At 48.9% G+C, this 27,194-nt stretch overlaps 1 protein-coding gene across 3 annotated transcripts; it reads left to right on the forward strand.

Moving 5' to 3' along the window:
• The first annotated feature begins 216 nt into the window (after window positions 1-216).
• Window positions 217-26,522, forward strand: LOC139050955 (heterogeneous nuclear ribonucleoprotein U-like protein 1). 3 transcript variants are annotated; one of them, XM_070527856.1, is made up of 18 exons: window positions 217-527; window positions 4,842-4,957; window positions 5,476-5,677; window positions 6,388-6,442; window positions 8,365-8,441; window positions 9,394-9,533; window positions 10,055-10,154; window positions 10,650-10,762; window positions 11,993-12,148; window positions 13,955-14,065; window positions 15,026-15,148; window positions 16,072-16,200; window positions 16,372-16,540; window positions 17,480-17,713; window positions 18,675-18,755; window positions 21,183-21,502; window positions 23,465-23,522; window positions 24,436-26,522. In XM_070527856.1, the coding sequence occupies exons 1-18, from the start codon at window positions 380-382 to the stop codon at window positions 24,783-24,785; spliced, it is 2,682 nt and encodes an 893-aa protein (XP_070383957.1). In that variant the 5' UTR covers window positions 217-379; the 3' UTR covers window positions 24,786-26,522. The 3 variants fall into 3 exon arrangements, with proteins under 3 accessions (XP_070383957.1, XP_070383958.1, XP_070383959.1); XM_070527857.1 differs by having other exon boundaries at window positions 4,848-4,957; XM_070527858.1 differs by having other exon boundaries at window positions 218-527; window positions 24,312-24,577.
• Window positions 26,523-27,194: the final 672 nt, after the last annotated feature.

Raw genomic sequence — 27,194 nt, forward strand, 5'->3', positions numbered from 1 at the left:
TTGTTGCAGCTGGTTTAAAATCTAAAAAAAGACAGCTGATTGCAGGCGCCACCTAGGTCCACGACTGAAGAAAACTTGCGCAGCAGAAAATGTAGCGTCTGCGCTTTTCTGTTGAGACATGCGCCGTGATTGGCTGATCGCGGGTGGGCGCGTGCAGGGCGGCCAATCGGGGTGCTCGTTTCAAAAAAGCGCGGCGCAATCACGAGGTTCCTCGTTGGCCGCCATTTTCTTTTTCTGAAAAAGACGTGTGTGTGTGTCTCGGGAAGCGACATTCGTAAACAAAAACGCTACGCGACACAAAAAACGGCCCTTGCTCGCGGAGCGTCGCCGAAGTGCTATTCCTCTCGTGGTGCCCACCGTGGACCCGTGAGCGCCGACGATGAGTGATGTGGACATCGGCAAACTCAAGGTGGTCGAACTGAAGGCAGAGCTCCAAGCGCGAGGCCTAGATACAAAGGGCAACAAAGCGGTGCTCGTTAAACGTCTGCAGGATGCCATCGATTCGAGCGAGTCCGGAGGGAACGCTGGTGAGTCGGGCGTCAAGTACGCCCCGGCGAACTTGGATCGCGAGGTCGCAGTCGCCTTGTGCTTCGTCCATTCATAGTGTGATGGCACCGGCTTTGGCGGCTGTTCGTTAGGCTTAGAGCTCACCGTCGAGTGGAGGTAGCAGCCTAGGGCTCTCGAGCGCTCGGGTAGGGGGTATTCGCAGCCCGCATATCTGGCGTGTTTCGTACACTACTTCGCGACGGATGCCCTCGTTTGTGTTCTGAGAGCGCGCGGGGTAAGTTTTGTGTCTTTCGAAACCAGTGTTGCTCGCAGCTGCTATTGACAAAGCGACCTTACAAGTTGGCTCCGCCGTCACACTTCTCTTCCATGCATGCCGGTTTCTGGCGGAGCGAGCGCAATTCGAAATTGCAGCACTTCCCTAACCCGACGGTTTTGTTACTATTATTTTGGCCTTGTGCGATGATATTGTTTGCTTCGCCGTGAGTTACTGCGTCGAACGTGTTCCTGAGTGGGTGAAGTGGCCGGGCGCGCGCGCGCGTGCGCGCTTTGCCGACTACCGGTTGGATTGTGGCTAGGCAGCGTCAGCGTCGTGGTCATCCGCTTGGGGTGTTCCGAGTGGCTTTCACGTTTTCTCGTTGCCACAGTCGCTCCTTTGTGTCCCAACGCCGGTGTTCGAAGTTCGATACAAACCCCCGCCTGGGAGACCGTTGGCGGTGAGCAGGTTTTATAATGAGAGGTCGCCTTTCTTTCAGAGCGATCCTCCTCGGGGGATTGATTGTGCATGGCCGTTAGCCGGTGCCGGAAGCCTCTAGAATCGCGTTTGCGTTGGTCGCGCTCAGCGCCGCGTATTTAAATCACCTCTTGATTTCTGCCCGCTACAATAGCTGTTGTGGGTTGCCGCGAACGTTATCCCAGGCTATCGTTGCAAACTGCACAGCGGCGAGGTAGGTAGTACTCGTGGGGAATTCGATTCTAGGGGGGGTCTTCTTTTATATGCTTTTTTTCTTTTCCTTTTTAATGCCGGCGCGTTATCGATCATTGAGTTTCCTTTTTTAAAAGTTCCGCCAGAATTGCGTCGCCGAACTCGCGTAATTGCGAAAGATGGTTGTCGTGGTCTCTGGCGTTCGAATGGGCTGCGATGTGGCCCAGCGTGATCCCGTGGAACACGGCAGGCCTTCTGCAGGTGCGCCGGCTCCGAAGCCACAGCCTCGCCTTCCGCCATTTTTCGACCGCTCAGCGGGTCGGCAAATAAAGTTGCGTCTGCCCGCTGCGGGCGACTTTGTTTCACGGCAAGGGTTCGTTCGCGCCGGAAGAAAATGTCCCCGTGCATCTTTTGTCACGTGCATTCGTTCTACTTTCGGAGTTCTAGCGCCGCTCGCTTTGCGGCCTTGAGCCGAACGGGATTCTCTTCACTGTGAGATCGGTGATAAAGCACGCGTCCTTTCTTTAATCTTTTTAGAAAAAAAAAAAAAGTTGTGCTTTCGTAACGAAGGCAGGGCCGTTGCAGTCTTTGGTAGGGCGCTGGGTACGATTTCAGGCCAGCGATGCCGTACACGTGTTTGCACTCCGTGAGGTACTGAGGCGCCGGCGAATCGTGGTTTTACGAAATGTGTCCGTTTAAAGCTTTATATTCAGTGATGAGAGTGCCGTCTTGCTTCTGGCGTACTACTGCAGGTGTTTGGCCTACCGCGTGTATGCAGCCTCGATCACGATCAGATCCGAACAGACGACAAATTTCGAGCGGTTTAGCTTCGACAAACGCCGGCCATTCAGGAGCAAACGTCGGACGCTTCGGAACAAATGTGCATTGAGCTAGAACCTTTAAAAGGCAAACCAACCAGGAATCGCCACCCTCTTCTAGAGAAGGCTTGTTTGGGTCAAGTGCAGTAGACTGTTAAAGGAAAGTCTCCAATGTGCCGTTGTGCTGGCCCGCTATACTCTTATCTGCGTAGTTCCTTGCAGCGCTGTGGACGCTGCAGGACCCCTTATTAGCTAATGGGAACACTGAATGCCCGTTGTGATGCATAGTCTTCGTGGCATCTTCTTGTCATCCTTTCAATAGATGCTCCACACTTGATGGACTAATGGAACAACCGTAAGCTGCGTTTCTATGAATGAGACAGGGGTGCTTCACTTCATCATTCACTTTCTCAACGGTTCGTTTCACTCTCCTTAGCCAGTAGTAAGGGCGAACGCCCATATAAATGCATTGTCTGCTCGGCGTCTCTCAACAGCGTCACGTCCCACGTTAGAGTGGAGAAGTAAATTGTGGTGCAGTGAACCATTGGGTCTTTATAGCATCCCGCGTCGACAGTGCATCGCGAGGGCTAATGCTGTGGTGTCAACTGCAGAATCGAAATAACCAATTTTACAGCTCGGTGTGGTCCTAGCAGCGTCAAAACAAGACGTCAGGTCTCTCTCGATAATCCTGACAAAACTTGCCTAATTCTTTGCCCTCGGCCCGAGATGAGACTAAGGGCTCATTCACACCCGCGACGTGAGGAGTTGGTAACCTAACGAAAAGCAACTCAAGACGATGTTCATATCGGCAAGTGCGACCAGCTGGTCACCTCACTGAAGTGTCTCTCGTTATGCCATCACAATGTAAAATAAGCGCCAGCATATACGCAGGTCCTGCTCCTGCGCATGTGATTGGTTGAGCAGTTCTGAAACTGTGGTCCCGTGGCTCGTCCAAAATGGTTGCTTTTTGAGAAAAGCGATCAAACTGTTAGTGCAATTTCTGTCAATTGTCGGTGTGAATGAGCCCTAGTAATCACCTCGAGTAAACAACCCGTTTTTATGTTTTGAGTGTAACTAGTGTATTGAACCATAAGATTAGGACCTCTGCGCAAATGAAATGAGTCTAGCAGTGCATCCTATGTGCTTTCAGGATAGGGACCTAGTTTGTGGGTGATATTTGGCTACGTTGAAGCTTTCACTCTGCGTCAAGCTTGCAGAAACATCGACTGTACCCGTAGTACATTTAGGAGTTGGTTGATATTGGCACTACCATAGTGTTCTCAAGCCTCAATCATCCATCCATTCAAAGGGTGCAGTCGCACCTCCTGCAATTCTTAAAGCTAAATGAGCTTGAGGGTCATTGAGCTAATCCAATCCAGTTCGCGTACGTGTATGTTTGCAGTCCGCAGTTAGGAAAGTCGGCACCGGCATAGTTTTAGGATAGAGTTTGGTTGGGCCTAGCTGTGTGTGCTTCAGTATATTCTGCGTTGGCATTTCCTGCATTCGTACTTCCCTTTGGTGGCATAGTTTTGGGGGCAGAGATGTTTCTCAACCAACAACACACACTCGGCATGCTGAAATTCACACCCTTTGGTGCTATTAGCGCCTTTGTTGGGTCGTGTTTATCTCTGTGCGCCTGTCACGCAGCGGATTTGTAGCTTAGCCATTTTACTAGCTAGAAGACTTTAGGCCCAAAAATAAAATTGATTGGTCATCCAGCATACCACATGTGACTATGACCTTCAGTATTTTGTACCTTTGTGTGGCTTGCTTTACTGCTGGGGATGGACGGTATTTTATGTTTCGAGGATGCAAATCAGCTTGGTTCGTGCCCATGATGGTAGTGATATTTTCATTAGAGGTCTCGTATATCTTACTGGAAAGTATTTGTAATGATGTATGCTTGTTCTCTGAAACCATTTTTGGCATGCATGAATAGTGTCAGGCTGGTTATCTTTGAGAATCATCATTGTTGACTGCTGCAAAATGCTCAAAAATTCTCTTGACCGTACCCACCACTCCAGATAGAGAAAAGCATCCGTGCAAAATTTGGTCTTTGAAATAGGAGTGTATGCCTCGCGTAGAGCTAGCGAAAATAGATGTTCCTTTGGTACTGAAACTTAAAAAAGTGGCACAGTTAAGGCTCGTCAGAAATGACATGGGACCTGGAATGTTGAGGAACTTGCCTCAGAGATTAGATGGTGCCTGTGGTGGTCTTGGATATGCGTCGTATTTGCTCATCATACCGTGTGCATTTATCATCCGCCTTGGTGTTACTTTAAGGGCTGTTAATTGGGAAATTGGCTACTTACCAGCACTGCAGCTTTGCCAGGGTTGTTTCAGTAGTATGTACTACACACTTATAACCAATTTAGAGTATGTGACATGTCATTTGCAGTTAGCCTTAAAACTGATTCCCAGTATGTAATCTGCATTTGTTTGCTTTGTGGTTGATTGGAGTTGCTGCATTTCCTATATTAACTGTGCTGCTGTGCATCCATCATTTGTATTTGTACCCTACCTAGTGAGAGTATTTCTGGGGCTCTGTCTAGCCTCACAGAATAGCTTCTCTTCACAATTTGGTGTCTTCTCAGGACCAGGTGCTACCATAACAAGCACTGACGAAGGGGACGAGTCGCAAAGTTCGGCCACCAACCAGGGTGGCAGTGGTGACGACGGGTGCAATCAAGACGACGACTCGTCCAAGCAGGTGAGTCTCGTGCTCGATGGCTCGAGACCGAGCACTGTCAATGGAACCCTCCGCATACTCAGTGGATTTCTGTTTGACGTCAAGGCACTGCGTGTTGCTACTGCCGAAGAGAAAATTTGGCTGCAAGAGGATGCACACGAAAAGAACGGCAGATTGATGAGAACATGGCCGGCACTTACAACTGTTGGGGGTGCTGCCCGACGACATTGGGCGGCTGCTTGCATTGTTCTCAGTGTGTCCTCCTTTCTGTGTGGGTCCTCTTTGGGTCAAATATGTCTTGTCAAGTACCAACTATGCCGAGAAGCAGTTCTCCTGAGGCACTGTTATGTTCCACGAAACAATCGACCTGCTGCACTTCATCAGCAATGACAGAAAAAAGCTTTCTTTTCTCGTAATGTGTGCGGCCAATAATGAACCTGTGCATGTATTTGAGCCTGTGAGTCAAAAGTGCACAATACATAGGTGCTCGATTACTCTGCTGTGAGATGCATTGTGCTTCCTTCCTGGCTTCTTTCAAGGAGGAGGAAGTGAAAGAGGAAGAGCAGCTGGAGGAAGAGGAAGACGGCGCCCCAGCCATGGAGGAGGAAGGGGACACGGCACCAGTCCAGGTGAAGCAGGAGCCTGTCGACACGGATGCTGCCGCGGCCGACGCCGCCTCGGTGCAAGTGAATGGCGAGCAACAAGTCAAAGAGGAGCTGGGAGGAGGCGATGCCAGCAGGGGTGAGCAACTTTGTGGTTGCATTTCGTCCTTGCAGGGGGAGGTGTCTGCTCCAGTGCTAGCTGCAGAGGTGGTAAAAACAGACTGTGGCTGTATTCATAGCTTCCTACAAGAAACTATGCTATGCTAGGGAAAACTGGCACTGCCACTGCTGAGCTACCATGTGAATGATGCGCTGGTGCATGGATTTGTGTAATCTGCACGCTTGTGGCTGCAGATGTTCTTGCATTTTTATTGGGGAGACTAAAGGTGAAAGCCCGGGGTTCTATGAACGGCATTTTAGACAGTTTAGACTAAATTGCCATGCTGCTGCTCTTCAGTTTGAATCGGCTGCGCCAAAATACACAAGTTCACATAATCCCAACCCGACCTGCCGCTGTTGAAATTCTATGGCCACGTTGGGCCTCCTAATTCTGACGAAGCTACTGGCAAATAAGGCAGCCTTGCTAGGACAGCATTGAATCCAAATAATGGTGGATGAGCAGCTGTCCTTAAAGCTCTCCTTAAAGTTCGCATCCCTCAAGCTTGTGCACAAGTCGCACCTTTTTTTATGCAGTTGGGTCTTTGAACGAAAATTTAAAGAAGTGCCCACTTGTCTGGGGTATATAGCATGGCAGTCACCACAGTTTAAAGTTACGTGGTATCATTCCTTACCATCGGGCAAGTCGCCTTGCCCAGTTCCTCATGGCTTTTCTTGGTTCCTTCTGCGCAGATAACGCCGTCCAGCAAGGCAAACGAAAGAGGTCGCCCAGCCCACAGAGGAATAGGTAAGTGGTGCACTTGTGTTCATGCATGCAACACAGTCTAATAACTCCTTGGTGACAAAAGCCCCAGACATTGAAATACTTTCGTAGCCCCTGCGAATGCCCATATGATAAATGCGTTCCACACCCCTAAACTGCAATACTGCATTAATAAAATTTGTGGGAACGTTAATCCCTGTATTACCAACCTGTGTAATGCTAACAAAATCCAAACATTGCCTAAATGAATTTTCTGCTCACTTAAACCGTGTAAAATACTGCCACAGCACACTTGCATGGGTGGTATTTTTAATACGAAATGCTCGAATGTAAAGCACATAGACCACAATCAGTGTTTCTCGTTTCCATCCAGGAAACAAAGTTCCTTCTTCGTCAAGGACACTGAAGCCATGCAAATGCATCATCTTATGCACCTGGCAATGCGATAAGCCTCATACACTTGCCTTTCCAGCCTATCTTCCGTTTTTTTTTTAAGTGCTTTCGAAGATTGGTTTACACCTACAGTTCATGCAATGAATATCTAAATGCCCCGCCCCCCTCTCCTCCATTTCGCAATATGTCAATTTTAGTTGGAGGGTCTGTTAATCGGCATTTCTGTCCACCCTTGCCAGTTTTGCTTTGCTTACATTGCAGGTTTTAAATCAGACAAGTGCAATTTGAATGGTCTCAGTGCTTTGACAATTGATAGTCGCAAACTTATTAACGGTAAAGGCAATACTCTGTGGAAACTTGTGGCGCTTGTTGATGTTGAGCATTTATAAGCGTCTGTACACGGCTTCTGGAGTAACAGTTGGAAGTTTGCGCCTGTCCTGTGTACTCGTCTCTTCTTTGTCGATGCTTTTTGCGCTGCTTGTCAAGGTTTTCACCTATGAATCAACTGGCCCAAACAAAAGTTTTATTCAGTATAAGTTCCTGAAGCAGTCAAAATCGGCAGCAGCAATGTCGCTGATCTAAGAACATGTCGTCAGTCCCTATGTTCTCTGTGCAAATTGTTTAAAATTGCATACCAAATTTGTTGTTAGCTTGTATGTTCAAAAGAGTGCTATCTGCAGAGCAGGAATCCCTTCTTGCCATGCTCAATGAGTGTTCCAGTGCTCCTTGAATTAAGTCATGACTCTAAAGTTGGGTGTCCACTGGATGCTATGCGGTCTGATGAATTAATCTTGCAAGGTATGGGGGGGGGGAGTACCGTGGATAAGCATACGTTTATCTTTAGTTGCCATTGTAGGCTCCTAGGCACCAGGTAATGGACGGCTGAAGCAACAATGCATGGGTGATAACCTCGTGATAAGCTAAGTTTGTGCCGGCTGAACTCTTGTGTTGTAGAAGTGGCACCGAGCTGATAACATTGGGGGAGCTCCCGCAGTCTATATTTTGGACTACATGCATGCTGTTTGTTTCTGAGCGATGGGGTTTGTAGCCATGATTATTTCCTTGAGTGTGATTGAAGCTTTGTTTTTGTGTACGGTTGTGGCAATTTGAATGGGACACCTTTGAACATAAAAGGGGCAGCATGGATAGAATTCGCATGGTGGTCTGAAAACCCTGTGTAGTACATTAGTGGTTTCTAACCAAAAGGTACGCTGCCTGCCTCATTTGAGTAGAGTGTTGACTTTGATCTGCCAACGTGAATTTATCCGTTTGGACCTCATTTGACCACAAAACAGTGAAACCTTGGTGTAACAAGTTTCAGGAGACTGCTGGAAATTGTTACTTTGAAACAATAACAATACTGAGGCGTTTTTAACATGACACAGAAATTGAAGAACCCCATTGGTCTGAAATGTTTGTTAATGTGGTGTTGGTACTAATGAGGTTCCACTGTAGTGCTTTGTTTTGCGCTAATTGATTGTCCTCGCCTGTGTGTTTTTTTTTTTTCTTTGGCACCTTCCGTATGCTGAGGTGAGAGCTGTTTCTTGACGCAGGGCAAGGTCTCCACAGGTGAAAGTTGAGGAATTTCCGGAGGACACCTTCGACCTGACATTGGTCACGCTCGATACGTGTAAGTGTCCTGTTCCTGCCACGCACCTGCGTTCTCTCTTTATTATGATTGCAATTGTGCGGGCACTCCAGAAATGGTGTCAGTGTTGTTTTCCAGCTCCCTTCGAGCCTACTTTCGGCAAAGTAGAATTGGCATCGCATAAACACCACACGCAGCGTACCTGTGCTGAAGCAGGGGCTTGTGAATGCGGGATCCATAGGAAAGCACTTCGCGGAACAGGCAGTACTTTACGTTTTAACGCTGGCCAAAGCATGTCTGATGGTATAGCCGTAGCTGCAAGGAAGACATGTCAGTGTGCCTGTCATCTTGTCACATAGGGAAACTGAAGACTTACCGAGTGCACACGGACATATTTGCACACCACAGTACCCAGACGCCTTGTAACGTTGACCAGTAGAGTTACCCAGTGTGTTCACAGCAGTGAACCTCGGGAGGTATTACTGGGAAGCTGTTGCCTGGTTTTTGACACTTGTCCTTTGATGGTTTTGGCTCGGTTTTGTTATGCTGCATGATCTCCTTACAGAGGGATACAAAAATAGTGTCTTCTGCCATGAATTCGTGAACTACAAAGCTGCAGTCTGCTGCTGTACTATGTCATTGTGTGTTGTATGGAAGTGTCCTAGCTTGTTGTATGCATAGGATAGATATAGCAGTTGCATTCAGAAGTTTCTTCGTGAAACCTTGCTGCATTACACCCGACAGCTACACCCGACTGCAGAATTGAGTGTTTCAAAAAAGTAGTGCGGTACTTTCAGGTCTGGTACCAATGTAGTTTGACACGAAAACAAAAGGTGGAGTAAAACGGGACGGCTGGGCTAGTAACTGGACAGGTGCTCTGTCCATGGGGCTTCTGTCGAGTTGTTCCTCTTGTCCCGTCTCATTTGCACGCTCATCTTTTTTTAGCCATGAACAAATTCTGTTGTCAACTGTGGCACGTTACTTCTCTGTGCAGACAACTCTGACTTGAACCTGAGCATAGACAAGAGCCGGTACGAGGCGGAGTCCCTGAGCCAGCATGGCTTCGGCCTCATGTGGGCCGGGGCAAGGGCCAGCTACGGCGTCAACAAGGGCAAGATCTGCTTCGAGACAAAGGCGAGTCGATGCCGTTGAAAGTGCCGTGTTGGCCTTGTAGCATGCAACCTTGTCGAATGATGGCATTCACTGTCACTCTCGTGTGCGTGCAGGCTTTTAGCAGGCTGTGCTGCGGCACGTGTGTAGCCATTGCAGTCAAAGCGATTCCCAATGCATGCATAGTCTGAACAAGCCTTGCATTTCGATGGGGGCGAAATGCGAAAACACCCGTGTGCTTAGATTTAGGTGCACGTTAAAGAACCCCAGGTGGTCAAAATTTCCGGAGTCCTCCACTACGGCGTGCCTCATAATCAGAAAGTGGTTTTGGCACGTAAAACCCCAAATATTATTATTATTATTATCTGAACAAGCCTTGAACAAATTTCGGATGGTGTAGGGGCATGCTTCGTGCTGAGCGACAGCTTGATAGCCTTGATAATCGATCGAACGAATACTGGCTAAAAAAGTTCGCATGTGGCAATATGCTATTCTGTGCATGGTGATGGTGTCATGACAGTGCCTTTGCTTTTGTTTTCAAACAGATCACAAAGTACCTGGATGTCTCGCATTTGCCCTCGGACGAGCCCACACCGAATGTCGCTCGAGTCGGCTTCTCCGTCGAAGACGCATCTATGCAGCTGGGTAAGTGTCGGCAATGCTGCTGTGCCCCCAGTGCTGCTGGGGTGACCCTCGCGGATGCGAGGGCCAGTCATCGGCTTTCAGCGTTGTCTCGGCGCACTCTGTATGGTGTACTCGATTTGCGAACTTGTGTACTTCATTATAAGACGAGGATGCTGTTCATGGGTGTTACAAACAGAAAGTGTGCGGAGGGCAGTATACTAAATGACTCGGAAAGTCCATTCCTGGTGACATTACATTTAGCTTGGCCTCTCCTATTCAGCTCCTCACCACACGATATGTTGGATGACGTATCGAAAAGCTGACTGGTCGGGATATCGGAACCTGGTGTGAACCAGTTAGAAATTTTTTAAGTGCTCTGTTATGAAAATAGGTTTGCATATGTTTTATGCGCACGTTATGCCTTCATGTGGCACAGTACACTGCATCTTGTCCATGGTAGTGTTCAGGAGTGCTGTGTTGCAGGTGTTTGAAGAGAACACGTCTCCCTTCCTGCAGGTGAGGAACCACTGTCGTACGGCTACGGCGGTACAGGCAAAATCTCGGTGGACTGCAAGTTCAAGGACTATGGGGAACCCTTTGCGGAAGGAGACGTCATTCTGGCCATGGCAGTGAGTTGATTTACTTCCTAGCTAAGCATGGGGGGGGAGCTTGCAGAAAAAGCATTGGCATGTTTGGGAAATTGCGTACTTCCCGAATTCCCTGTAATGTGTACAAATTTCAGCTCTTTTTGAGCGACACCAAAGTCACTGAAAAAGTCGCTGATGTAAAAACAGTGTGAAGACACTGTAAACATCAATAATCTTGGATCAAAGGCGTGTGCACACTTGGAAAGGCGTGCTGTTCCTCTGTCCCTCAGTGTCAAGTTAGCGGAATTATACGAATTTTCAAGTTCACTGGCTCGCAGGTTGGAGTTGCGTTATTATCGTGGCCAGAATTGGCACCAAAATTTATATAACTGCCAAGTACAAAGGGCTGTGGATTTACAGCTGTCATCGTGCGGCTGCATTTCTGCAAAGCTGAACCTTGAAAGCTCAGGTGCCAGCGCAGTTTGATTTGTGGTCAAATCACATCGCGGTTTAACAGTGGTATACTCAAAAGTGTTGTGACTGAGTGTACATGCAAAGCAAAAATTGTTCCTTGAGCTTTGCTTTGCCCTGACAGCTGTGCCATTCTGGTTTTGTTAAAGATATTTTATGATCAGTGTACAAGTGAATGTGACCACATTCCATAGTGCTGACCAAGTTCAAATGAGTGAGTCTTACACAGGTGGATATGAATTTTTTCTGAAACAGTCTCAAAGTGAGGGGGTGAGGGTGACTGTCTTGCAAAGAGGTGCGAGTTATACTTTGGAAGGTATGGTATTCTACAGCCTTTTACTCTTATTAATGGTTGTTTTCAGGGGCACGGTTTGCATGAAGTTTGTCGGCGGCACGGTTTGTTTGTGGTAGGCTTTTCAAATTGGGCTTTCGTAATACCATCTCGTTGGATAACTTTGCCAAGTGCCAGATGTTTCTAGTGATTCAGTATGGCACCAGATTCCAATTGGATTAGGTTTTGTTTCCCAGGTGAGATATGTGTACTGAAGTCGCGACACAAAAGCTGGTTTTGTGGGAGCAGACCGTTTTGATGTTTTGGTACTTGCTGTGGCTGGCCGGGCCGTCTGCTATGCCGCTACATCGGGTCATACAACAAGTAGCAGCCTAGCGAACGGCTGATTTAGTTGGAGCTATTGCCAAAATGCAGCAGTGTTCTACTCACACCTGACCACCTGGGAGCAGATTCACATCTTTAGTGGTGCTTTTGGCCGAACTTTCTCTCATGTTTTCTCACCTCAACAGGATATGGACAGCGACCCTGTGCTGTTGTCGTTTGCCAAGAACGGCCGGCATCTCGGCACCGCCTTCGAAGTCTTCAAGGAGACGCTCAAGGGCCGAGCACTGTTCCCCCACGTCCTGGCCAAGAACTGTGCCTTTCAGTGCAACTTTGGGCAGCTGGTGAGTACCCCATGAGGGGAGGGGCAGCGTACAAGTGTGGACTTTTACTTGTGTGTGGGTCCCACCTAAAAGATGTGTGCCCGTATGTACAGTCGAACCCACTTATAATGATGCTGGTTTTAGCAGTAATCGATTATAGCAATGAAAATTTGCTGCACCATCAACTTTTATAGGTTTTCTTTGGGAAATAACCCACTTGCTGCTATGTCCCCATGCCGCATTATCAGTTATAAGGATGAAGTCTGGCTGCTGGGTGTCCGCATGCAAAATCCTTGAAAAGAAAAGTGAAAAAGTGTGAGCCGCTGCACGATTGCCCTCCACCCTAGCTGCCGCTGCGCACTTCTCTCCTGTCGCCCTTCCACTCCTCCGAAACACGAATGGACTGCACCAACAGCACCGACAACGCTGCCTATGCTGCTTCCAGATTGCTTGCTGGGCCCTTGCAGTTGGTTCTTTATTACATGGCCCTCATTCTGCGCATTTCTGCTAATGGATTAAGTCACACATGCTTGTCTTTGTTCGTTGCATCGAAGTTGCTCCTGGCCATGTTGTATCTCGGCCTTGTTTGACTCGATGCTGAAACTGAAGGTGGCTGATTTGCCCGCTGGTCATCGGCAATGCATGATCTTGCCGGTGAAAGGAAAGCGCACTGCTATAGGTTTGGAAATGAAGTGCTTCTAATCGATGGGGGCAATCGTTGCGAACGTGCTTGGATTGGATAGCGACAGTGAGGGCCACAATGGCAGCGCTTGACGCAGTAGAGCAGGCTGCCCCAACCTCGTCCCCACGGGGCACCTTCTGTTTCACTACGTGGAGCACTGGATGCCTTGGAGAAGAATGTTGGCAAGCTTCGTGTAAAGCAAGCGAGGCTGCCGGACATGCGGTTTTCTCATGCAAGCCAGTTGGAAGTATGTGATGAGGTTCTTGTGTAGATCATGTCCCAGCATTTCTTCTGGATTTCTCAAGCAGAGATGCTGCCACGTCGGTGTTCCCGCATTTTTAAAAGCCTCCCTGCCATTATAGTTTTCTCGGAACAGCTATGCCATCCCCCATTTTGACTTTTTTTCATGCAACCTGATTATCACAATTATCGGTGATAACAATGGAATTTTTGTGGCACTTGAATATTGTTATAAGTGGGTTCGACTGTATGCATAAGAAAAGCACGACTGTGTGGTAACAAAATTATCTGATGCAACAAAGTAAATGTGAAAATTTGGTCGATCATGCTTTTTTTTTTTTTTAGTACGCTACTGCTATAATAAAATCAGAAATGCAACACTTGATACATTGGTTTCACTGAAGTGAATGTTTGTTGACCCGCAGCTGTAGGTATGTGTTGTGGCGGCGAAAATGTCACATGCTCAGCAAGAAAAACTGCACATTCTGCGTTTACGTGTGAATGCACCTGTAGTCACCAAAGTCTGACGGAAAAATGTTAGCTGGGCTATCAGAAAAGCATTATGCTTATGTGTTTTTCACCTAGACCCGATCCTATTTGTGCATACGCTTATAATGCCGGACCTAACCAACTGCAGTACGGTAGCTAACTGGGTGATTCGCTACGTCTGCATTGTTATTACTTACTCTTCCGATCCATGTTTTTAAAAAACCGTGCGCTGTAAGTAATAATAATGTGGACCTAATGAAAGCACTTTTGGGCACAGACAACCCGATCACAATTACTTTTGCCTACGTTAGCGCATATGCCTGAAGAAGTACGGTGATGTTTTCAGGCCTCCTGAAACAAACAAGGTACGACTGTATGGCTCGAATTGTGACTGTTGCTTGGCATGCGTGTTCCAGGCGGAGCCCTGGTTCAAGCCGCCCGACACTAGCTACACATTCATCGGCTGTGTACCGCTGGATGAAAGGATACGTGGAACAGTTGGACCACAGAAGAAGTCGGAGTGCGAGGTAGGTTCACACACCACTGCAGTTACCCGTGTGTGTGGCACAATGCTACAGGCGATGGCTGTCTGTAGAACAAGTCGGTAGACTTCGAGGTTTATCAGAATCAACCTTGCGAAGTATCGCAACTCTTGGTCCAGGCTTACTCCATCAGGAGGTTCTTGTTCATCCCCTGGGGTTGTTTTCCCCGCATGGCTCTCGTGTCTCCTGTAATCCGGCCTCTCTGCTTAGCAGTCAGTGTGGTTGCAGATTAGTGCGAGAGAAGGCGCGAGTGTTTTGCTGCTAACGCCACCTAACTGCGGCGGGGTTACTTGCATGCTCTTTTTCTTCGGGTCGGCCAGCTGCGTAAACATTTTGCGCATTTGCTGGCTGTTTGCGGGGATGTCCTGCGAAAGGCTTAGTAGCAGGACACCAGAATGGGTGAACACGGTCGTGAGACTACGCCACCATTTGCATTGACTGTACCCGCAAACATGTACACACGTGCACACGACATACAAGCATGGGGCCAAACATTTGCTCGCTATCCGGTCGCTTTTCCTCAATTCGTCACGTGCCCATCGGCTTGTCCTATAGGTTGTGATTTGGCTAGCTAGCATTGGTGTAGGAAAAGTTCAATAAATGCCCCTGTGATCGCACTACTGCATTGGGTCCGTTTGAGACCCCACAAGGCTATACAGAGCAGCAAGTTTGGTCTTATTGGATTTATTTAAATTGTGCAGAAGCCATTGATACCCTGTTTAGCTCAACCTGAGCAAGTTGATATTTATCGGACCTTTTCAGAAAAGTAAGGGAAGCATGTATCAAACAAAAACAAAATGAGGTAGTAAGTAAAAATAGACCTCATATTCAAGATAACCACATACAGTTAGCCAGTTTCATCTATCTGCAAGTTTCCTGTGCCATTACTAGAATGATAATTTAAATAAAATGTTTGGTTTACGACTGACCATTTGTCATTTGCAGATGATCATGATGTGTGGCTTGCCTGGCTGCGGCAAGACGACGTGGGCCAATGAGTACACAGCCAAGTTCCCCGAGCGCAAGTACAACATCCTCGGCACCAACAACATCATCGACAAGATGAAGGTGAGTGGATGTTAGTTTGGCTTCGTGCAATGCCCTGGTTCTTCGTTTTTGTTGTCCTGATGACTGCCCTTTGTTTGACTTTCTTTTCTTTACAAATACTGTAAGCCTGTGCAGGACTTCCACAAGGTGTTTCAGAAAACTGTGCATTTATGGAAATAACAGCAACACCGAGAGTAATTTCTAAGCGCATATCTGTCAACTTTATTACCGTTGTATTGGCGCTGAAGATTTAAAAATTTTTCATTTGCACGTTGTTTAGGGTAAAACCAGTTTTCAAGAATGATACAAATGGATTCGCTGAATGCTTTTTCATAGCACGATTTCTTGCGTTGCCATGGGCTCTACAGACAAACCCGGGCAGCAGCGACACCAACTTGTAGATGAATGCACAATGCCAACCAATTTTCAACCTCCATTACGTGCACATTTTATGATAAAACTTCATAAACATTTCTGCTTGTCTGGGACACAGATCATTGTTGATGCGGCTATGGAACAGAGTGCCTGTTAACGTAATTACAGCACAGTCAATGAGTATTTAATAAACCGTCAACATATTGATTAATCGACCAATTTTTAGTGTAATTCGCCAAAGTTTAGTACTTTTTTGGCTTCCACAATGTTTTTAAAATTCTAAGATTAGCAGATTAACCCCAAAGAACCCTCTTTACGAATGTGTTGACTAGTGTGGTTGACACAGTAACATTGGTGAGGGAATTCCACTTGCTGATTGGCTTCCGGGAAAAGGCTAAACCTAAAACATTTAATGCAGGCAGCAGGGGCAGGGATCAACGTCTTTGCCAAGAGGCTTTGTCGTGATGAATGTCAATGTAGTTGCTCCAGTTGCTTGTAAGTGCAATTGCGAATAACAGGGTTTGGCCAGGCTTTGTGCACAGTGAGGAAGGATTGCGGCTTTGTCGTAGGTGATGGGCCTGCCGCGAAAACGCAACTACTCCGGCCGCTGGGACGTCCTCATCGACAAGTCCACCAAGTGTCTCAACAAGTTGCTTGAGATGGCCTCCAAGACGCCGCGCAACTACATCCTCGACCAGGTGAGTTGGGAGCAGGTCCACCACCGCTCCGATCGGCTATTCCGTTTGTCGCGTTCACTCGCCTCTGTCTCGCGCCTATGTGTACGCGCCCCAGACTCTCCCACGGCTGGATGATGGCTGACCCCGGGGTGTTTTGGCTTTCTCTTTTTTTTGCGTGGTGCCTCATTTCAGACCAATGTGTACCCGACGGCACAGCGGCGCAAAATGCGCCCCTTCGAGGGCTTCAAGCGTCGAGCCGTAGTGATAGTGCCCACAGATGAAGAGTTCCTCAGGCGGTGTCAAAAGCGAGAAAAGGAGGAAGGGAAGGACGTGCCGGACATTGCCGTCCTTGAGATGAAAGGTGCACACTGTTCGTTTACTCGCGCCTACTCTGTCTCTCACCTGGTAGGGCATCTGAGCCCCTAGGCAACAGTGGCAGCAGCATGGTACCCACCTTCCCCCACCACAGTTGAACCTCGATATAACAGAGTGAATCTGGAATGTTTGTGGCCGACATCAACGTGTAATGAATGTAGGATGTAATGAAGCAAGTCTAGAAAGTTTGTTGTTGATGTCGGCATGTAATTGGATATAACAAAGGTGTTTTCATGTCTGATGCGACTTGGTTATAACGAGGTTCGACATACTTTGCCAAGCATAGCCAAGAGTTGGGTGCCCAAGCTTCACGGTCTCGTGCGAATGCCTCTGGATTGCAGTGAGCTGCAGCGTGATCTGATGCGTGCAAGGAGGAAGGGTCCCAGGGAAATCTTGGCTGTGCGAGGCTTTTCCAATCTCGGGAACCCAAATTTCTTGTTGGTCTATTGACTGTCATGTTCCGTGTCGCCAAATGTGCGATTAAACTCCACCTGTCGGTTGAGGGTGTCTGCGTCTGTGTGTGCACTTAGGAGTACCCGCAGTTTTGGAGAGTGGTTTTGGCATGCTTGTCGTGCAGTGGTAGGCTTGCCACGAGATCTGGGCCAGGATAATGCAACAGTTCTCTTGCATCGCCACTCCTTTTCATGCCTCATTGGTGGTCAGATAGCATTATCGATGGGATCAGTCGGTTGTGAACTGTCTGTGGAGGCATAGAATTGAGCGGTAGAAATAGTTGCATTATACTGGCCCATTTTGGAGTTGCTTCTGCGCACCTTACCTTGCATGAGGGCATGCAGCTTGCATTCTAGGCGTTGGGAACGGCGTACGTAGCGTGTGTGCGGGGTCAGTGGTGATGTCGATGCGTGTGGTGTTGTAACAGTGGTCTGCCGTGCCCCGCTTTCCGGGCCGCGCCCTGTGTGTGCAGCAAACTTCGTGATGCCCGAGCAAGGGAGCCTGTTTGACGAGGTGATCTTCACGGAGCTGCCACGTGAGGAGGCTGAGCCCCTCGTGAAGAAGTACAACGAAGAAGGCCGGGCGGCATGCGGACCTCCGCAGCAGCGCTTCCGGCAAGGCGGCTTCGACAACAACCACCGTGGTGGTGGCTATGGCGGCGGTGGTGACCGTGGCGACCGTGGAGGTTTTAGGCCTGGCTTCCGTGGTTAGTCCAGTTTCCTTTTTTGGGAAGGGGAAAGCAGCTGAGGGTCGATTTTGTGTGTGTGTGTGGGGGGGAGGGGGGGCAGAAGACATGTTGGCTGGTTGCATTCTTTGTCCTATGGTTGTCGTGACTTGCCTTGGCAACGTTGTTTGTGATCAGGAACAAGATGAGCTCTGCGGAACTCTGCAATGTGAAGGGAAGTTATATAAAGGAAGAAAAAAATTTCGCGCTTTCTGTAAGCACGAAAGAATGGGCTAGGTGGCTCTGTGTGATTGAGAGTATAACAGCGCGACTTTTTTGACAAGGACAAAACTGAAGAACAGGCACTTGTCCTTGTCTGTTCTTTGGCTTTGCCCTCATCAAAAAGTTATGCTATTATGTGTTCGAGTAGCATAAAGCTGCAAATGAAATTTATTAGGGTTCCTCAGTTTCGGAGAAAGTTCTTACAGATATCCTTTGTAGCTTTGTGCTACTGTAATGTAGATGGCAATTTTCTTTTTACGATTTGTCATCCGCTGCTTTATCTTGTGGAGATACAGATGGATTCTGTGACATGGCCCTTATGGGTTGCCTTGATACGAGAGACACTGTTGCTGTAAAGCGAGCAGGCACGAAAAATTGCAGTGAAGGCAACACAAGCATTCCCAACCATGATAGAGTAGGCCAGCAAACTGGATAAGCAAGACAGCGTTTCTGATTTCTTTTTCTGTACTGCCCGAGACTGTACGAGAAGTGTATGCCTACGCTGAATGGCTGATAGTAGTGCCTCAGGCAGTCCTTGGTAGTCCAGCGTGACGAATCGAAGACCTACTTGGGAGATGAAATTACTTTAGTAGTGTGCCTGGCGAAGTGCCGAATGAAATGGCTGTTGGTGAAAAATCTGTTTACTTGCGGTGCCATAGTGTTTGTGCATTAACCAGGACACAGTAAAGTGTGGTGCTTCAAGTAGTGCCTGTTACTGCAGGTGGGTTTGACCGACGGAGACCGTTCCAACGAGGAGGACCGCCTGGCGGTCCTGGTTTCCGTGGAGGACCACCACCACATGGTAGGTCTATTAGTATAAATGGAACTCCTGATAAACGGAGCCAATTTGCCTGGTCCCTTGAGGTTCCCTTTAGAGTCCATTGTAGTACAGTCACCAACCGATAAATCGGACGCCGGTAATCCGGACATGCTCCGTAATTCTAGCAGAGTTGCGGCACCGCCAATGGCCCATAGATCTATTGTGTAAAGATGACCGATATTTCGGGCAGCTGCCAGCTCTACATTCAATTGTCCGGACTCCGTCTGAGGCTGTAGCATACACACTCTGCCGCCATGGTCTCCTCTGGCAACCTCAACAAGACATCAAGTATGGCGTATGAGATTACACATCAGACGGTAATACCTGAGGCCTTGCCTTGGTTGCAGCGCTATACCTCAGAGATGTAACTGCAAATGCCAATCTTGGAGGCTCTGTCTGAATTATAGGTCGCATCAACATCGCAATCATTACATCCGGTTCCGGCAACCCTGTGCATGGCCTGCTCTCACCATTCTGTTTGAGTTTGCCTTTCGGACACCGTTCTGCTATTCTGTGCTTGTTCGTTTAGTTCGCGTTCCAGACAGCACTCTGCTGGCTACAAGAAATCTTTCTCGTGAAGTTATCGACAGGCTGTGTAAAATCGCACCAACGGTGCCCTTGCAGTCCGACTCTGAAAGAGTCTCGAGTCTCAGTTTGAACGACTTCACAATTGAGCCTGAACCTGCCGCCTACCACAACATGCTCAAATGCAGACATCATTCGTGACCTGCTAGGCTTCGGTGTGCCGATTTCTGCCGCTTCTACATTTGAAGACTTTGCAGACGTCGACAGCGCAGTTCCGTACGAGAAAATAATTGAGCAAGTGCTCCCACCACCAGAAACTCCGACTCGGATGATGGTGATGATGTGTCGTGTGCTCCCGAGCCTTCACATGCAGATTCGAGCCTTTGCAGTCCTTGCATTGGCATAGATCGACAGCATGAAACTGTCAGAAGTACAGGCGTACTTGGTTGTACGTAAGCAGAAATGCGTGCAGCAACGAATCGACCACTTCTTCCCTGCACAGGGATGTAAAACGTAAATAAATTGACCTTTTTTGGTTACGTTCGTTTTCTTCGGACATTCGATAGTTCGGACTTATTCATGTTCCCCGTGGCGTCCGAGTTCCTGGTTGCCGACTGTATCTCAAAATGCTGGCGTAATGAAGAATATCGGCTAGGCGCTCTTTGTCGCACCGTCAGGCAACTCAGAATTTGTCGGTGTGCAGTGATAGTTATGTAGTCGGGATTGGTGGTTACTGTCTGTTCCGTTCAGGCCAGTGTTTACGCACAGCTGCTTGGCATAGACACTCGTGCCGCCAATGGAAGGCAGAGTGCTGGCTCTTGCTGCATAGCCGATCGAGGAGAGACCCTGATGTTGCGTCGTCTCGTTTGGTGTAGCCAGGCAGACTCCATGTCGCCCGCGTCTTTGGAGACCTAATGTGCTTATCTGACGACACACCAGCCTTCTCTCCCTCGCATTGACACTTTCGTAGCTGCTTAAGTCTAGTCCTACATGTAGGAAGCGTTTGTGTTTTGACCATTTTGAATGTATATGTCAGTACTCTAAATAACTGGGATGGAAGGTGTCTGTTAGTTATTGCCTGTAGGCTTTTTTTGTTCGTTTGTTTGTTCTGTTTATTGCCGTGGCTGTGACCTTGTACTGCAGTGGGCACATTTTTATGGAGGCGATATGCAAGAACTTGTGTCGGCCTTAGACTTGGTTGCATGTTACAGAACCTCAGGTGGCCACAATTCGCAAGGCGCAGACACACTAGTGGAAAAAACGGGCATGGTGTGCCAGCGGCGGCAAAACCTTTTGCTTGTTTTGGTCTCGTTTGTCCTCGTTTTGATTGTCACGGTTTGTGATTGTTTTTTAACAATGACGTCCCTAAACCACGACGTCGTGATAGAAAGGTTTTTGGAGGCTGTGTGCCGTATCCGATTCTGTATGATGCGACAGACCCTGAATACAAGGACACGGAGGTGATACCCTCCACATCATTCTCCTTATCTTTTGAATGCAGTGACGCTGCAACAGAAGGGAGCATGATTATGATCAGTTGCGATGGCGTCCTCAACTTCATAAGACATTACTCGCGCTATGTATGAAGGACAAAGAACGGAAACACAGTGCCGATCTGTCAGCAGACGGAGGAAGAAGCGTGCGACATCTAGCACCTAATGCAGAGAAAATGAGAGACGAAATTTTTTGTTGTTGCGCGACTGCTGCAGCGGCTAGCGGCCAGTTGGTGTGGCCACTCTGCCGCAGCTGCGTTTTGCCGGTGGCTCCGCGCCGCCCGTGTTTTTCTGCTAGTGTGTATGCGCCTGTATTCCTCCACCGTGCCGTCATTCATAACTCGCTGTGCAATTTCGAGACCTCAAACTGCACAATCTTTTTTTGCTGCAGGCTATGGTGCACCACCGGGAGGACCCCCGCCGTACCGTGGCGGGGGAGGATTCCGAGGGGGAGGCGGCTACCGGGGCGGGCCCCCAGGGGGACCGCCGGGCCCTCCCATGGGCAGCCGTGGTGGCCCGCCGCCACCACCCCCGGGGCCCTCGATGCGCGGGGGTGGAGACATGAGGAGGGGTGGACCCCTACCCCCAAGGGGGGGAGGAGGAGGAGGAGGATGGGGCGGGCCCCCAGCACCTCGAGGCTACGGGGGCGGCCGGGGCGGACCGCCAATCCCCCACGCACCACCACAAGGCCACATGCCACCCCAGCAGCAGGTGAGCTTGGAACTCTCGGAAACTGGAGTTCGGTAAAAGAATGGCTAGACAAGAAATTTGGCGCTGCAGTCGTTCAGCTACCATGGGAACAATGGGTGGCACAATGATTTGCCTAAGCTGCTTGGGGGCTTCGGACTATCTTGTTCCAATATATTTTACACTTTCATCTTCATAAATTTCCTAGCAATCGTAGTTTCATAACATAGCCAGGCAGCGAGCTTCTGCAAAACTGCATAATCATTGTCAATTGTTGCGTTGGTAGTGCTATGTTTTGAAGATGATCAATTAACAAAGTCGTTTCAAGGCGAAAGGACAAAGTTTTGGCAAATTTATACATTGCCCGTCATTCCCTCCGTTGGCTTGACTCAACATCGTACCTGACCCGCCACGTAGCCATCGGCGTCTCTCGAGGTGTGTAGCTTGAGGTCATCGGTTCTCTCCTGGCCACAGTGGCTCCACTTCGAAGGGGGGGGGGGGGGGGGGGGAATGCACAGGGCTTCATGTGCTTAGATTCAGATGCACATTAAAAGGGCCCTGAACTACCCCTCGGGCTTGGTGAAAAACAGTCTGCAGGCAGCGCACGCTGCTGTGAACGTCTCGGCCAAATTTTGCAGTCGTGCCCAGCGTGTGGAGCTTGCAAGTGGAGCGTGTGAATTCACCTTTCTCTCTAACTCTCTTTTCAACGTTGGCCTGCTCCTCGCGCTTTTCTGGGGGGGGCTTTATTCCATAATATAGCACATCCCCATACGTGGCTGCTATTGGCCAATAGCTGACATAAATCCAGAAGTGTGTTTGGATCAGTGGGCTTCTTCCTATTGTTAGTGTGTATATTTATTTACGCAGTTTAATAAACAGGCTGAAGTAAGCATAATTCATAATTCCGTAATTCCTGAAGAAGCAGGCTATCGTCTACTCGCGCTTAGCTGCAACCAACCACATAGGAATCGAACTTGCCGCTAGCCTTGACCCACGCACCACACGCACTCCTGGCCGCTCCTGTTTAGACGCCATGGCAAACTTCTTTTCGTAATGATCTGTTGATTGTGCTTCAAAATGCTCAAGTTCGGTGTGGCTGCTATTCGTCGGTCAAGCTGGTGCAGGGCAAAGCCGGTCCGCACCACGTAGCACAGCCAGGCAGGAGCGCATGAACACAAGCGCACACTATAGCCCTGTCGTCGTGCACAAAGCCGACGCTGCAGTTGCATGTGGCTGCAATCTGCTACGTAGCGTAGATGTCGTGGCCACCGCAGGGTGCTGCAACGAGTTCACTGGCCGAGTGCGCTGCGGCTCGCCGAGGACAACTGCATTTGGCACGTTTAACACGTCGTAGGCGTCAAAATTAAAAATTGTGGTGTCTAAGTAAACATTTCAATTTAAACATTTCAAATCAAATTTGAACTGCACACCGAGGTGACAGTCATTGCCGTGGAGCATTGTGGGCACACCCCGGTTCGCCTTAGCCTTCGCGGTGCAAATCATTGGAGAAGGAGCGGAAACACCGCAAAGGGTGTGTTTGATTGCCAATAACTTCGCATTAAGGAGCTTTGCAAAAACATTTCTGAAATAGCCTATTCTACCTTCAAATGTATTTCTCGACTTAGAGAAAAAGTGCTTACAATAAAAAGTTCGTACAAAAAATGCCGGAGTCCCCCACTGTAGTATGTATCATAATCAGATCATGCTTTTCACATGTAACACCCTAGAATCAAAATTTTGTTTAAACACAATGCCAATGATTACTCACGTTCGGGCAAATACGGTGCGAGGGATTGTTGCCATCCAAGTGGAGTATCGCGAGTGCCATCAGAAAGATGGAGGACTTGATTCACACAGCCGTCAACCTCATTGTCCGGTCATGGGACCAAATGTAGCCTCCAGAAATTGTACGCAGCTTTTTGCTGGGGGATGGTGCAGCTGGCTATAAGGCTAAAAATTCTGGTTTTATTTTTTATTTTTTTCCAGTCCTACGGTGGCTATGGCGGCGGTTACAACCAGCAGTACCCATCGTACGGCCAGCAAGGTACAGATACAACTCCTTTCTCTCTGCTGGGCTTCTGGGGTGCATGAAGCATGTTGGGAACGTGCACGTTTCTTGCTAGGATTTTGGTGGAAGGCATAAGCTGCTCAAAAAGAATAATGTCATTAGCCTTTCTTTTTAAAGCAGAGAAGAAAAACCGGGACTTATTTAAGCTCCTGCTTACCAGACGACGGAGGCATTCGGACTAACCTGCGATGTCATTGCAGCCTTACTGCTGCGCAGTGCTACTGGGCGAAGGCACCCTACACAGCTTCCCGGTTCCTTTTTCGTAATGGAATAATACACTACAATTGCAGTGTTCCAAGCTTGGCATGGGCATGGAGAACTTGTCGATGCATTTTAAACCTTGTGCACGCTATCTGCCCTGCTTGCAAAAGTACTCTTTAAAGTCGCTAACCCATTCTGTTTGCTATATTCAAGTACTCGTAAGCCCCCCCCCCCCCCCCCCCCCCCCCTGCGCAGAGTACAGAAAATCAAAAGTACGCAAATTCTGCAAGGAAGTTGCACAAATGATGACATGTTAGTCGGATCACTTCAGTTTTATCGCAAGAATTGTGAAAATGAAGGCTCGTGACACGTCCTGTGTTGCGCATGCTTACCCGTGGCACGTTCCTTGCGCGGCGCAACTGCCTGGTCTCGGAAGATCGTAGAGAGAGCTTGCGGCCAGGCATGCGGTGCTAGGTGAAGTGCCTGGCCCCCCCCCTCCCCTCTCCCCCTCCCTCAATTGCGGGTGTGTATGGCCACATGGGGGGCTGTGTTTGTGCCACGCAGGCTGGCCCCTGCCACCACAGCCCAGACGTCAGCCGTGGTGAATGCGCTGGTGCTGGTGCTCCTCCCCCCCTGTCTTCCTGACTGCCCCCTTCAGCGCGAGTGCTTTTCGGGGTTACCTGCGCAGGCTACGGGCAGCCGCCGCCCCCGCAGCCCCAGCCCCAGCCGCAGCCGCACTATGGCCAGCAGGCGCCCCCACCCGCCGGGGCCTACGGGCAGCCGGCCGCCCCACCGGCTGCGGCGGCGTACGGGCAAGCCGCACCAGCGCCCCAGCAGCAGCCGGCTGCGGCCTACGGCCAGGCCACCCCGCAGCAGTACCAGCAGTACCAGCAGCAGTGGAATCAGTACTACCAAAACCAGCAGCAACAGCAGCAGCAGCAGCAACAGCAGTGGAACCAGTACTACCAGCAGCAGCAGACGTACGCGGCCAGTGGTGGCTACGCGCCCATGCAGCAGATTCCGCCCGCACGAAAGTAGACACGCACCGGCTCATGGCTACCTCCCCTGGCTACTCCCCCCCCTTCAAACCCTCTCACGTGCGCTTCCATGGAAGATGGACACCTCTCCTCCCCTTTCAGCCCCCCTTTCTCAACCACGTGACACTTTTCGGGGCGAGAGGTGAGGTGTGGAGCGGCCACTGCCACCGGTCTCGGGGGAGATGAGTGTAGCGAGGGTTCTAGTGGTGCAGCAAGTCTGGGCACTGAAAGGGGGGGATAAACACCATGCCGGTCATGTTTTTGCTGCTGTAGCGTGGATCTCTGGGCTGCTACATTGCTGGTGGCTCTGGTTCCACATCTGTTTCATTCGTTGACACTGTTCATCATGGACTGTGGTGAGAAAAAGACAAGCGGCGGCTCTGTGGAGGATGGGGCCAGGTGTTGTTTTCATTTGTGCATTGGAAATCTGGCATTCATCCTTTTGTTTTCCTGGTTTTTCCTGTTTTTTTGCTGGGTCTGATCAAAGGCGTGACGCTAATGGCTCTCTTGTTGTTTGCTGAAGCCTGCAGCTCCGCTGCGGTTACGAGCGCAGTGCTTGTTGCGTGGGGCCGGTTTTTCTTTTGTGACAAGTGCGACGGTTGGGGAGGGGGAATAACTTGTTGTGGAAGGGCTCCAGGGGAGACTCCTGACGGGTGCAAGTCGTTTCGAAGCCCAGGCTTCTTTTCTTTGAGTGGTCACTGAAGACCCAAGCATGCTAGGCGCATCGGCAATATGCGGGTGTCCCATCTTAGCTGGTTGTGTGGACTTGAAAGTTGAGTTGTTGCTTAGTTGGGGACGTGTAAAAAAAAATGGGTCATTTTTCATTGTTCACCTCGCAAACAAATTTTAAACCCATTTTTTTTGTTTTCACATCTGACAGGGCAAAGGTAATGTTCACGCTTGGGTACATGACAAATGCCCTTTGGAGTGTCGCCCGCTTTTTATTGGGTGTTAGTAATCGTGTTCAAAGGAATTGACCTACATGCTGTAATCTCGGATGGTGGCCATAGAGTAAGCAACGATTGGCATGCTCAAAAGAGTTGCAGCATTTTTGCCTACATTTCTTAGAATTTGTTATTGACTAGTTGACCGATTGGGAGCTTCTTTTGCTGCCATATTTTCTTTTTATTGTGAACTTTTCATTGTGCATGTTTTCATTCTAGGACATTATACATTTCCCCCTCCCTGTATGTTGAGAGCTATGTACTTGTCGTTTTCTGCAACACATCCCAAGGATGCCATTCTTGTATTTCCTTATTTTTCACTCATCGTCTGCATCTTGGCCACCAATCCTGGCGCCCCATCTGCTATGACGTGCGCTTCATCGAACAGAATCATGGGTCGGTAATGTTAAGTGCAAAATTGGCTTTGGTAGTTAAATCTGTGTGGCGGTTCTAAGCTACGATTGGCTCACTTGTGACCAGTCCTTTTACTAATCGCTTGTTCTGACAAGCTGTTGGTCATTTGCTTGTTTAGTCATTGACTATCCCATTAAAGTTATCAAAAACTTGTGACTGGACGCTGTCCAACCTGCCTGGCAGGTTGGGCAGGTAGTGGGGGAGGGAGGAGGTTGGCGGGGGGAGGGGCATTTGGGGCGGCTGCCACGACGGTGTATTAACTTGTACATTCTAAAGAACTTGACTATATCTTGAGCAGTTTGATCATGCCTCACACCCCTATTTGTACATCAACATCTCTAAATAAAAGAGTGTAATAAAAGGATGCATTTCGGTACAAACTGTGTGGTCTTTCACTAATCTCGCGCGTGTACCTCACCGAAAGAGAGCAAAAATCTCTTCTGAACTTGGTGAGGTAGACATGTGCTCGGGAAGTTTTTGATGCGGTCCGGTATTTAACAGAATTTTCCGACTGTTTGAGGTTAGTGTGCTCGCATTACTTTCTATGAAAGGAAAAGGGTTTGACCTGTCATTGCTTTACGAGCAATTGATTTAAAATTTGGTAAATGCTGAAAAGGCATTTACTGCTCCTTTACATCTTCAAATTTGGCCCCTTGAGCCGTCTCCTCATTGGGGAGGAAGACTCGCCAGAGCTGCGAGTGTTCATCCCTTGCAAATAAGATTTTTTCATAGGTTTGGTTAATCGTGTATAAGGGCCACCGACGCGCCAGTGTTAAGTGCCTGCAAGGTGCAGCTTTGCAGTATCATCTTTGAGTGTTATTCAAGAACTTATCTAAAGAAAACTCTTGGAAGTATGCTTTTCAAGAAAAGCATATAAAGGGAACGGTTTGCAGTTTTGGACGCACCTGCCTCCTACAGTTGCAGTTATTGCAATTGACAGCATTAGTGTTTGTGGTGCAGGCTGCTGTACAACACGTACGTGGGCCTTATGAATAGGTGGGAGACAAATGCACGCTGCGGTGCTAGACTAGTTTCTAACTACGTCCATATAT

Source organism: Dermacentor albipictus, chromosome 10 (assembly GCF_038994185.2).
Source record: "Dermacentor albipictus isolate Rhodes 1998 colony chromosome 10, USDA_Dalb.pri_finalv2, whole genome shotgun sequence".
Classification (NCBI taxonomy): Eukaryota; Metazoa; Arthropoda; class Arachnida; order Ixodida; family Ixodidae; genus Dermacentor; species Dermacentor albipictus.